At 40.4% G+C, this 13,061-nt stretch overlaps 1 protein-coding gene across 1 annotated transcript; it reads right to left on the reverse strand.

Moving 5' to 3' along the window:
* Nucleotides 1-5,121: 5,121 nt before the first annotated feature.
* LOC148032716 (uncharacterized) lies at nt 5,122-10,253 on the reverse strand. Its single transcript, XM_087683356.1, has 3 exons — nt 9,634-10,253; nt 8,379-8,607; nt 5,122-5,805 (listed from the first exon to the last, which is right to left on the reverse strand). The coding sequence occupies exons 1-3, from the start codon at nt 9,967-9,969 to the stop codon at nt 5,396-5,398; spliced, it is 975 nt and encodes a 324-aa protein (XP_087539482.1). The 5' UTR covers nt 9,970-10,253; the 3' UTR covers nt 5,122-5,395.
* Nucleotides 10,254-13,061: the final 2,808 nt, after the last annotated feature.

Genomic DNA, 13,061 nt, shown 5'->3' on the forward strand with positions numbered 1-13,061 from the left:
GGCAAACTGCGTAATAAGTCTCGTGGGAGAAATGCAAATCTAACTTGTCATCATTGTGGGAAGAAAGGCCACATGAGGCTACAGTGTCATGAATTGTGCAATGAAAGGTGCAAAGACAAGGGGAAAGAGAAAGTGTAGGAAAAGTCTTCTGATCGCAACATAGTATCTACTAAGTCAAGTGTTAAAATTGAAGAGATCAATGTTATGCAGTCCGAGGATAGTGATGGGGATTATATCCTTGCAGCAGCTTCATCTAGTGCTTCGTAGATGATAGAGATACACTCTATGTATGCACACTATTGGCTCTTGGACTTAGGTGTGTCCTTTCATGTAACACCTTGCCAAGACTAGTTCCATTCATACCATTCTGTTTCGAATTCTATGCGCTTGGGTGATGCTAGGTCTCTTGAGATTGGTGGCATTGGTGTTGTTAGGTTGTAGTTTCCTTTTAGCAGCAGTTTTGTTATGCACAATGTACGTCATGTATCTGCATTGACGCGCAATCTCATGTCCATTAGACAACTTGATGACACAGGATATCATGTATCTTTTGGAAACTCTGCATGGAAGATTACTTATGGAAAGCTTGTGCTTGCGAGAGGTGCCAAGGCTGGCAACCTCTACCCCTTAGTTGTTTCTAGATCTACATTTGATCATGCTTTGTCTATGGGGTCTTTACCTCATGTATCTCTTTGGCATGCCCATTTGAGGCACATGTCCACTAAGGGAATGAAAATGCTTTCTGGTTTGCAGTATTTACCGCCCCTTGACTATTCTCGTTTTGATTCTTGTGATCATTGTCTTTATGGCATGCAGACTAAGTCTACGCATAAGAAGTCTGGTATGTCACGCATGAGTGAGCCCTTGGCTTTGGTACATTCTGATGTCTATGGGCCCATGCCCTGTTAGCAATCTTTGGGTGGTGTGAAGTATTTTTTTACCTTCATAGATGATTTTTCACATAAGGTATGGGCTTATCCCATAAAGCAGAAGTTCAATGTCTTGGCAGTTTTCAGAGATGGCTTGCTTTGGCAGAAAACCAATCTGGGCATAGACTGAAATGCCTTAGGACAGATAATGAAGGTGAATATGTATCCCGTGATTTTGAGTAGTTATGTGATGAGAGGGGTATTAAGCGTCAGTTGGTATGGCTGAGCGGATGAATAGGACTATCCAGGAAAGGGTTCGCAGTATGCTTAGCCATGCATGCCTACCCCAACACTTTTGGGCTGAGGCAATTACGAATGATGTGCATATCGTTAATAGATCGCCCTGTAGTGGCATTGATTTTCAGTTTACAAAGGAGGTATGGACAAGAAAGCCTCCATCTTATGCTCATTTATGTGTCTTTGGATGTGAGGCATTTTTCCATGTGCCCAAGGACAAGCGTAACAAGCTGGATCCTAAGAGTGTTAAATGCATATTTCTTGGTTATGGAGATGCAAGAGAGATGGGTTACCATCTATGGGATCCACATGCATGGAAAATCATCCACAGCCATGATGTAGTCTTCCATGAAGACAAGATGCATAGGCAGTCTGAAGAGTCGTGGAGATACACATGGTTATATTTCAAGAGGAGCCATGTACTCCCGTACAGCCAGCTAGACAACTTGCAGCAGCAGCAGATGCTCATGGCTGGGGTGTTGTGAACAGAATGTTGGGCAAGCAGCAGAGCCTGCCACAGTGCAGCATTCTACTAGAGATAGATGCCCACCCGACAGATTTGAACCCTCCATGCACACTGTCTTAATTACAGATGCAGGAGAGCCTCTCACCTATGATGAGGTTATGCATAGAGGTGACAGTCACTCCTAGGAGAGGGCTATGGAGTCTGAGATAGACTCCTTGCATAATAATGAGACTTGGGATTTGGTTTCCTTGCCTGCTGGCAAGAAGGCTTTGCCATGCAAGTGGGTGTACAAGCTGAAAAGTACCCCTGGACACCCCAAGCCGGCATACAAGACTAGATTGGTAGAATCAAGAGAATGGTATTGACTTTGATGAGGTATTCTCTCCTGTGATTAGGATGACCACCCTACGCTTAGTCTTGGCTTTGGTTGCACAGCTTAACTTGGACTTGTACCAGATGGATGTCAAGACGGCTTTCTTACATGGGGACTTGCATGATGAGATTTACATGGACCAACCTAAGGAATTTGCAAAGCCTAGCAGGGAGCACCTAGTGTGCAGGTTGAAGAAAAGTATTTATGGCTTAAAGCAAGCACCTAGGGAATGGTACCATAAGTTTGATGCTTTTATGCAGTCACAAGGCTACAATCATAGTGCTATGGATCCGTACTTGTACATGAAGAAAGCCCGTTATGGATCTTTGCTTATTTCGGTACTCTATGTGGTTGACATGCTACTAGCAAGGAAAACTCATGATGAGCTAGATGCTCTTAAGGCTCTAGTCAAGAAGAGCTTTGAGATGAAGGATTTGGGATAGGCCTCTCACATACTTGGTATACACATTAGACGCGACAGGCATTAAGGACTCCTCTACTTGTCACAGAGGGAGGACATTCATAAAGTTCTTGAGCGCTTTCGCATGCAGGACATTAAGCCTTCCACCTAGCCACATGTGTATTACTACACTAACGATACCCGTGCCTACACATTGCAAGCGACGGGTGCCCATCACAATCACTTCATTATTTATTCGTTTAGTGACAGATGAAAAGAGGGAAGGCCGATCACACATTGTGACTATTGGTCCCACATTCTCTCTCTCTCTCTCTCTCTCTCTCTCTCTCTCTCTCTCTCTCTCTCTCTCTCTCCCCCCCCCACATAGCTCTCCCGTGCAAGCTTCGATCCCTCTCACCTTTCAATTGACAATCTATCTTATATGGTTCTTTGTTATTCTCGATATGTGAGTTATTGTCGTCTATAATGTAAAGATGAAAAGCCCAATCAAAAAATCCATTGAAGCTATGTTAATTATTAAATTTCATGCAAAGGTATTAACTTGTATGCGTTTTTTACACACATCACGTGGATTTATATTTTCTTTATAGACATTTGTTTATAAGCTAGGCATAACTCATCAATGATCGTGTCAATAATTGTTTGAAAGTTGGGGCATCTCATTTACCTTCATGTTGTTAATTGATATGGGGGTAAAGTAGAATAAAAGGAAGCTAAACAATATGCTAAAAGTATAAAGCATAATGTGTCACATTTGATTTTTTTTTTTCAAGTATTGGAAGTGTTTTTTCTCAAAGTTTTTCGTACTTGTGATTTGTGTGCATTTGAAGTTGTGTGCTTTCTTATCCTTGATTCAAAGTATCATGGTTAGCATTGGAATGAGAGTTGATGGATGTAGTGTACCAACTATTCGCATGATCTTTCTTTCAGTCATTCTTGACAGCATTACATATGCAAGTCCTTGAGGAAATATGTTTCTAATGTGAAGAAGAGTGTTTTGGGACATTTTGGATCCTTATGATTTGTGTATAGTGATTGCATATGTCAATGTCCATGAGAATGTTGACTTCTAGAACCACTTACAATTGGGTACTTTTCATTGGTGTTTGCATGGTCGTAGGGTCAATTGTTGGTTGGTGGTATCAATTGTTACTCGAATCCTTGTGATGAACCTATGGATTTAAGATTCATTCTTAGGGATAATATTCAAACATCCCCCCCAAAGAAATCTGAATTTTGTATAAAGTAGTTTGTGAGAAAACCCTAAGTACCGCAGTTATGCATGAACAATTTATCGTGATAAGTTGCATATCTTGTGATGTTTGGCTTTCCTCATGTGCTTTGTGTTGCCTTTAATGAATATTACCTTGCAAAACATAATAAGAACAAATGGAAGAGTTGGTTAAGTGCTTGAAGCATTTTAGTATTTTTGACAAATATAGTTGTATTGTAAATTTGTGAGAACATAGCAATACACTAAAACATTGAGTCATGCTATTTAAATAGCATGGTGAAGAGATGGCACAAGTCTCTTCATTTTTTAATAATTATAGTGAAATGTCTCTTATGGAACTATAATAATCATGGTATTTTATCAAAATTCACTATGGAAATAAGTTGATTTTATTTTATTAATTGTGAATTTTGCCTATTTAATCTCCAAGAAATGTTATAAAATTATAATAATCACAGTAGTTTATCAAAACTCACTATGGAAATAAGTTTATTTTATTTTATTAATTATGGATTTTATTTATTTGGTAACCAGCCTAAATGGCAACGTTAGAAGCTGCAGATTTGAGGCTTGATAACCTTACTCTATTGAGTTATATTGTTAATTACCAAACAGTGGCTAACCTATGCCAAATTGGTCTTTTCTTTTCTTGGGAAGTGCCGGATTTGAGCCAGTAAAAGCATCGCCAACAAACTCTTCAAAGACCCTTGCAAGAATGTTTTTTCTTATGCTAAGTTTCCTATTGTCAGGGAAATACTATTTAACACTTAAAAGGCACAACAAAGTTTGCCCAGCTTAAAGACTACATCTCTCATTGCCAGACCAAAATAGCAACCATTTCTTGAACACCAGATCACAAACAGACGAATAGTATCATTGAAAAGTTACTGGTGTATACAATTTGCCTTACAAATCTAGGTATCCCATCAAAGTACTATTAACTTTGATTTCAAGTTTGGCTATTTATCCAAATGATACTGGAAGATTTAGTTCAATACATGGAAAGCTAACAAGTAGATTAAGTCTACAGATACACTTAAGACATACACTTCAAAAGACATCATGAACGATTAAACAAACAAAACAATGATATAGAGAAGGTAGCCCTGCCAGTAATTGAGGCAGCTAAAAGTAACACTGCAGACAAGAAAAATGCCAAGAAAACAATAGGTTACTAGAATGTGACAGGATTTCTATACCCTTGTCAGGAAAGATATATCATAGTCACTTTGCAGACACATACCAGCTAAGCAATATAATGTCCTATCAAAAATATACATAATGAAATTACTACGCTTGATCACTGAACACAGATTCTGAAAATTTATATACTTTAATTTAATAGCCAGTTCCTGAACCTTTATACATCACTGCTTTTTCAACTATACTTTAATCGAATCAAACGTTGATTGCCACAATTGAGCACTTTATACAGACTACTCCAGCAAGACCTTCAGAAGCTAGAGAACTGCTAACAGATTATATTAGACAAGAAATTTCCTACCATTGCGCACTTATATTAATACAGGAGACTCCAGCCAGACTTTCAAAAGCTAGAGAACTACTGATTGATTGTACTAGACAAGAAATTTCCTACCCATTGAAGGAACTGCCCAATCAATGACCAGAATTTGCACACCCATATTGAGCAGCATGCCATGAACTAGGTGACATGAACCTGTTAAAACACTAACTGAGACTACCTCTCATCAACTGCATATAGCAGCTACAGACCTCACCGCACAGGCTGCTGATTGTAGTGATTCTTTTCCTTCTTCTTTGCAGCAGCAAGTCTAGCTGCTCGAGCAGCAGCTTCAGCAGCAGCCGCCTTGGCAGCAGAATCATTTTCCTTGAAGGACTTCTTTTTCTTCATTGATGCCAGCTTTTTCAGAACTTCCTTAGGATCTGCAGGCTCTGGGATGGTCTCCACGGGACGGACTGCTACAGCATCTTTGGTAGAGTTGCCATTCACATCTTGTGCACCCTCTTCGTCTTTTCCTTCCTTTGATGATTTTTCCTTCTTAGATTTCCGCTTTTTAAGCGTCTTGCTTTCAGTGGCAGGTAGAGCACCTTCAAGTGCTTCCTGCTGGGTACCAACTTCTTCACTCGGATCTGCTTGCTTGATATCAGGGAATTCATTTGCTTCTGCAAAATATTCCAACAGTGAACAAGAGATATACTTCCTCCCTAAGAAGCAAGACAGTGCTTGAGTTTATCAAGGCATCAATTTTTTAAGGAGTATCTCTATACACATGGGCCCCATATTAATCAACAAATCAAGAAAACAACTCTTTTTTGCAATATGGACTCCACACGATCTCTGAAAGTAATCCCTTTCCCAACTTTGGACAAAGACTAATGCACACACTGCACATTTGAGAAGTAAAAACTGTTTTCATCACAAAGTAGTCGTGTAATGTCAAGTGGTTTGAGAAAGCAACCCCTTAGCCTGAACAGGTTACGGTAATATGTTTCAACCACACTGAGTCCGAGTACGATCAGAAGATGGGTTGAAAACGTATACAACCTGGAAGATATCATTGGGTGGCACATCTAGCTGGGATGGCATGTAGCAAGAGTGCAACCAAAGATTTTAAAATTAAAAAGCTTTACAAAAGGCAGTGGCATGTGCAGATAGGGGGATATTCACTACATAGGACAATCCTCCCACAACCGTATTTCATGATTGAGCCAGAGCACAATATTACTGGCGCAAACAGACCTTTTTGGGATTGTATGTGATGACTCCACATGGCGATCTGCACCCTTCTTTTAGCAAAGGAACCTTCAATGTCAAAGGTGCACAAGGGGGAGTTGATCTTCCCAAGGCCAAGGCCCAATCATGTAATGGATGGGGGATAACAATACTAATATCTGACCTGTTCATTCGTCTTTGTTCCATCAGCTCCAAATTCCACTCTCATGGTCAACAGGCTTCATGCCTTGAATATCTGACCTGTTCACTTGTCTTTGTTCCATTAGCTCCAAATTCCACTCTCATGGTCAACAGGCTTCATGCCTTGAATATCTGACCTGTTCACTTGGCTTTGTTCCATTAGCTCCAAATTCCACTTTCATGGTCAGCAAGCTTCATGCCTGTGAATTCTTGACAACCTTTTCAAAAGATCGAGCAAATCAATCCTTCTATTACTCAACTCCTTGCTAGGCCCTTCTAGAGTTCACATTTTCAAATGTCAAGGTCTCCATATTGGCCATCTCCAGTTGATTGTATCATACATTTTACTATGGCATTTGCCAAGCTTGAAAATGTGCCACAGCATGTTTTCAAAGTCTTATGAACATTCTTGTACTGAACTGTTGTGAGCTCACATATTGCATGAATTGCCTGTGACTGCAGGTCAAGTTTGGATAGTTCCGAAGAATTGAGACCAATTTGACAATCTTCAATAATCCAGAAACATTTCTAATAAATAAACAAAGAACAGGAGAATTAAGAGGATCTATCCAAAAATTTGCAGAATATGAGGACTACACAGCTAAAATGACGCTGCATAGATTGCCAAAATGACAGGGTCCCAGAAAAGGGACTGACAGCCCAGACCTTGGAGCTCCTAATAGCCCAAATGAAGGATCAAAGCCAATGGAAAAGCCTTCTAAGAGACACTTAAACAATCCAACAAGTTCCAGCTTCCAAAAGGATGAACTTCAAAGCAGACCATATTGGATCTCTATGTGGTATGAACATGAAACACTGGTTCTTGGCAACAGCCAAGCAAGCTCCAATTGTCACATTGAGCCACCATTGATTGCCACATGGGAGAATAACCACCGCAAGAAGTCTCCTTCACAATCACGCCTTCTATGCAGCCACACCAGTGGCCTTATGCTCTGCCTCTACTAAAGAAAGAGCAATGGTAGGCCCCAGTTGTTAACTTTGCTCAAAATTCATGGAATTTGATTTGAGGCTGGCAACCTGGTGGGATATAAACAAATCCCACAATGTTCAATGGGCAACTAGAATCCTTCTAGCTCGATTGTGCCCCAACCAGTACAACTTTAAATCCACCAGGGTTCCATTAATGGATCAATTACACTTGGGCTTGGGTGTCAATTTCATTGCAAACCAAGGTCAGTATCCTGATATGTGGATTTAATAGGGGTTCATTGACCACCTCCTTTGTCACTTATAACCCCCAGATTTTGTTCTAATTCTATTTTTAGCATGCCCACTATTGTAGCATTGCCTATCCTAGACGTTTCACACTTGGGCCCACCAAGATTTGATCAAACATATCAACATTCTTGAAGACCCAAGTTTGACCCCACAAGGACAATAGTTTGTCTTTATCATTATGCAAAAGTTTTGGTATAGAGACTTGCCACTTGTCATACACAGCACATAGCCAAGAACAGTTCAAATGATGTAAAATCCAGTATGGCAACGGCCCAATGTTTGACTATATATCTCCATCAATAAGCTTCGTTGGGACTTGTCTCAATACCATAAGGAAGCTGTGAAATATGGTGTGGCTTCCAATATACAATACATGAAGACTTCCAATCACAACTACTTGGCTGAGTGACAATAGTTCATACACAAAGGGCTGATCTCATTTCTTGACAAGTGAAATGTAAAAGAACCCAAGAGTGTAGGCTGTGCAAAATGATGTAGAAATTCTAGATTTGTTCAAAACATGTCAACATACTAATATGAATGATTGAACATTTTTAACATCTGAAAAAGCATATATCACCACCTTTCTCCTCTTTTGGAGTGATTCCCAGCTCAGCCAGAACAGCATCAAGCTCTGCAAGCTCCTTCTTTTTCAACTCTTTTCTTGACAACTGTCTATCAGGTTCACGGGCAGCTGGTGTAGCTGCAGGAGCCACTTTCACGTCAGTTGCCACTAGTGTTGCCTCAATCTCTGTCTCTTGCTCCTCTTCATTATCTTCATCCAGTTCCTCAACTTCATCCCCTTCACTCTCCTGTTAATCATACACATTAAGAACCACAAGATGAGTTGCAGTGGCAAGCAAAGCAAGAAACATAACCAACAACAGAAATCTGTCAGCTGTAGCTGAGATGTGTATTGTTTTGCAGTTTGCAATTATTTCACTGTCCAACAATAATATCAGATGAAAACAGATGTTAAAATGGTGTTTACAACACTTATGCGCAACACATTGCTCATACCACTGGAAGAAGTTGAAAAGACATGCCAAATCTAGGAACACAAATCAGAGAGTGTTTGCCACGCTCCAGCTTAAACCCATTAAAGAATAGATAGGAATACTAATGTGCCTACCTTAGGTTGCATACATATACCAAGAATAAATTTTTAAAAATCTGCAATGATTGTATGCATTCAATTCAGATCATCCAAATGGTAGAGCTTGTAGTGTTCCAGCTAACAATACATGTTCACTTGCCACTTCCTCACACAATTTCACCATGGGCAAAGCAGGCATCTGGTGAACAGTGGGTCTTAGCCCCTGAACGTTTTCCATCTGCCCCACTTTTGTGGGACACCCCAACGTAAACCTGTGTGCATGCTGCAAAGAAATCCCAAAATTGACATGTCCTATTGCCCTTTCCTGACATTCTACAAACAATCATGATTTCTAATATTCTACAAACAATGGTGGTAAAATCAAGGTAACTCTACAGGTGCGTTGGGAGTGACTCAATGGTTGTGGACCTTTACATAACAATCATGTTGCCCGGCAAAAATTGTGGTGCCTTGCTATAAACGCAAGATAACATTTCACCATGGATGCTTCCCTTACGACATCAAACACAAAATCATCAATGTGATTAAAGTGCCTCTCGACTAGATTCCTCGCACAAATGTTGGCTAGCAAAATTACTATAGGACCTTACATACTTGAGTGCGGTGCCTAAAAGCAAGTAAGCATCGCCTTTATGAACAAAAATCCATGCATATACAAATCCTTCATGGATATATATTTCCCTAACAACATCAAGGCATAAGCCAATGTTGATAGAAGCACCTCTCCCTGGCTGGATTCCTCGTGTGACACATTGCCACCGTTCTCTGCAGGTGGATCTGATATTGGGGGGAGAGCCGGCATGGCAAAGTAATCATCGTCATCCTCCTCGCAATCAGCCCAGGATGTCACGGCAACCGGTGTTGGAGTCCAGACCTGCGGCTGCGCTGCAGCACCCTGGGCATCCTTCTGGGAAGACGACAAGTTCTTGCTGTCGGCCTTCTCCTTCTCAGACCTTCTCTTGCTGGACTTCCGGCGCCGGGACTCGAGGGCAGAGAAGATGTTGGTGCTACTCAGGGAGGGTAATCCATCGTCTCTCTTGTACACGCCGCCGACCATTCTACCTGTTTCGACCCTGTGTCAGAGCGCGGGTGCAGGGGAGAGAGACGCAGGTAGGGTTATGCCCCGTTTTCGAGCGCGCAGACAGTGAGAGTGAGAGAGAGAGAGAGAGAGAGAGAGATGCTATTATCTCCGTTCTGATGGGTGCGGTGTGATGGGAGAGAGCACTGCAGAGAGAGAGAGAGAGAGAGAGAAGGATGGTTCTTAGGGTTGAAGACACGCCCACGGTTTCTGTTTGTTATTGTTGTTGTTGAGCCTTCCTTGCTCCCCCCCCCCCCTTTGGGATATGTTTGTACATTGTGTTATTGTTGTTGCTCCTGCCTTTTTCCTTTTTTCTTTTTGGTTATATTGTTGTTCTCTCCAACTTTTATGAGCAATGGAGATAGAACATGACAATGATGAGGTCCTTTTCTTACTTGAAGATTCCAGAATATCCGAATTTTAATGATGAGATCCCATACTAATAAGGGCTATGTTAACAATTACTCATGCCTAGCTCATACTCAACTTTGTGGGAATCTTACAAATAAAGTGAAGACGGTGTTGCATGTTTTCTGGCCTCCTCCTTGCTAAAAAAGGAAGAATTTCATTCGAGCCCTACTTGCTTGCTTTCTATAGAAGCTGAAACAAAAGGTATGTAGATTTCTCCCTAGCAAGGTTGTACTTCTTTTTCATGGACACACCCCCAAGTGACAAGGAATTCCACTGGTGGTTCATTTATCCATATCATGCAAGGGCTATCCTCTAGTAAATATGTTTTGCTGGCAAAGAATTCTTCCTTAGAATGGTCAATTCATAGGAAGAGAGGTATTGGATCTTCAACTACTCTGCCTGCTATGAGGCAATTTGGTGTACTTCCTTCCATGTAGATCCAGCTTTACAATAGCTGGGTCCTCATGCATGAGTCCCATGTATGGATGTTGTTCCTTTAATTGCCCGAATGGATGGATGGCAACATTGGCACATTGCAAAGGCTCCAAACCAAATGCTTTATATACCTGCAAAGCAAACACTAATGGAGTGCTCAAAGGGGAGAAGCACATGTGTATCCTCTATGATCCCCATAATCAACCCCCTAAGGGGATGGATCTAATTAATGTCAACACAACCATTAAGTTACTTGTTGAGATCAAGTCTAATCAATCCCCTAATGCCTACTTGCATTATTAGGAACATGTACATTATGCGCAAGATTGCTCCTAAGAAGCATGCAAATTGTGCAACTAAGGACGAAGAAAAAAAGAGAGAAGGGCCCAACAATATCAATGCTAAGGGCTAGTAGCTAAACATAGAAGCCCAATGTGCAACATGGAGGATTGGTAGAGAAGGAGAACAAAAACCCAAAGCAAGCAATCAATAGCATTAAAGGAATGAAGAAGGTATCATCAAAAAGAAGCTTGCACACACATGCTAGTTGATCACAACTTCTATGCAACCTTGGAAGGGCAAGATTATGAGTTCACGTAAACTAATAATTTTGTTCATGAATAAAGTGACCCACAACAAATACTCCCTCTATCATGGAATGTGTACATGTTTTCTGTCGACAAAAAGAAGGAAATTTACTTTACGCTACATGCTTGACATCCTTGTCCTACGAGAAACTAAGCTAGATGTGTGTGATACACATAGTTTGGATGTTACATGTTGCATGATGTTTGCTCATTGTTGTAGGCACGACAAAGTTGGTACTTTGATCATGATCAAAGGGTGGAGTAAACCATCTTTTGTGTGAGCCGAGGGCTTAAGTGCTATGATAGCAACTAGAGTGAAGGTAGATTAGGAAGAGGTGGATGTAGGGTCTATCTTTGCCATGAATAGCTCATCTATACATGTTGATTTGTGGGTCAAATTGAAGCAAAGTATCACGAGAAGAAACACACAATTATGATGGTGAGTGACAAGTCGCACAAGAAGGCCATTTATTAGCTAAAGGGAAAATTTTAGGATTTGCTATATATCAAAGTGTAATCTACTAGGCTTAAGCTTCAAGTAAAATAATCATGAATACATATAATATTCCTACCATAGCAAGCAAAAAGGAGATTGTTGGCAATATGCTCGATTAGATGAGTTCCACATCAATTATGGTAGATGGTGGATTGAGACTAGTAGAAAAATTCAAATGCTAACATAGATTACTTCATTTGGCCACTATCCCATGAGAGGATCTTCTAGGGTAGTGCTAGCAAAGGCAACCCATCATGACCCGCAAGCTTAATGTATCATTTTTAAGCAATGCTAGCTTAATACAATAGGTAAAGAATGATTGGATGTGTATTATGGTAAAGGCCAATGGCCAATAACTGAGCATGCACCCCTTGTATAAGTACACATTATACAATTATGTAAGTGAAGATAATAAATAATAACATAATCATTCTTTGTACTCACTAAACTCTCTTGTATGCACTCAATTTCTACCTTGGGAGCTTGTGCTTGGAGCGAGGACTATGAGGAGTAAGCTTTGTCTCAAAGATCAAGAATTCAAGCTTCTTCTACAACATTTTTACTTGCTATCTACATCTTGATAGAGATACTATTCTCATCACCAAGCTCTAGATCCAAGTTAAACAAGTGTTCTGCACGGTTTTGATATATGCAAGCACAAGGGTCTACTTAAGCAAGGGAGCAACTTATACAGCTCAAGTAGGGTCTTTGAAATGGGGCTTTTAAGTAGGGGGTTTTCTATTTCTATCATAGAGAAAGAATAGAGAGAAAAAGATTATGTTTCTTGCTAGTCACAAATCCTACAACACTCCAAATGTAGTCACCTACTAGTGGATAGAAGCATTTTGGAGTAGATTGATAAAGTGTCGACAAACTCATATCCTTGGTTGAATTCATGTCACCACCATCATTGGGGCCAATTTTGAGGAAAAACTTGCATTTTAATTAATGTTCACTAATGAAAAGACCTGTGAATAGGCCAATGGGACACTACCATGTGTGGTCCTGTGTAATATTTGAATTCATTCCACCACCATCATTGAGGCCAATTTTGAGAAAAAATTGGTATTTTAATTAGTGTTCACTAATAAACAGATTAGTGTTTGAATAAGCCAATGGGATAGTGCCATGTGTGATCCAAT

The sequence above is a fragment of the Lygodium microphyllum genome, chromosome 8 (assembly GCF_053477565.2).
Source record: "Lygodium microphyllum isolate KBCC chromosome 8, Lygodium_microphyllum_v1.1.10, whole genome shotgun sequence".
Classification (NCBI taxonomy): domain Eukaryota; kingdom Viridiplantae; phylum Streptophyta; class Polypodiopsida; order Schizaeales; family Lygodiaceae; genus Lygodium; species Lygodium microphyllum.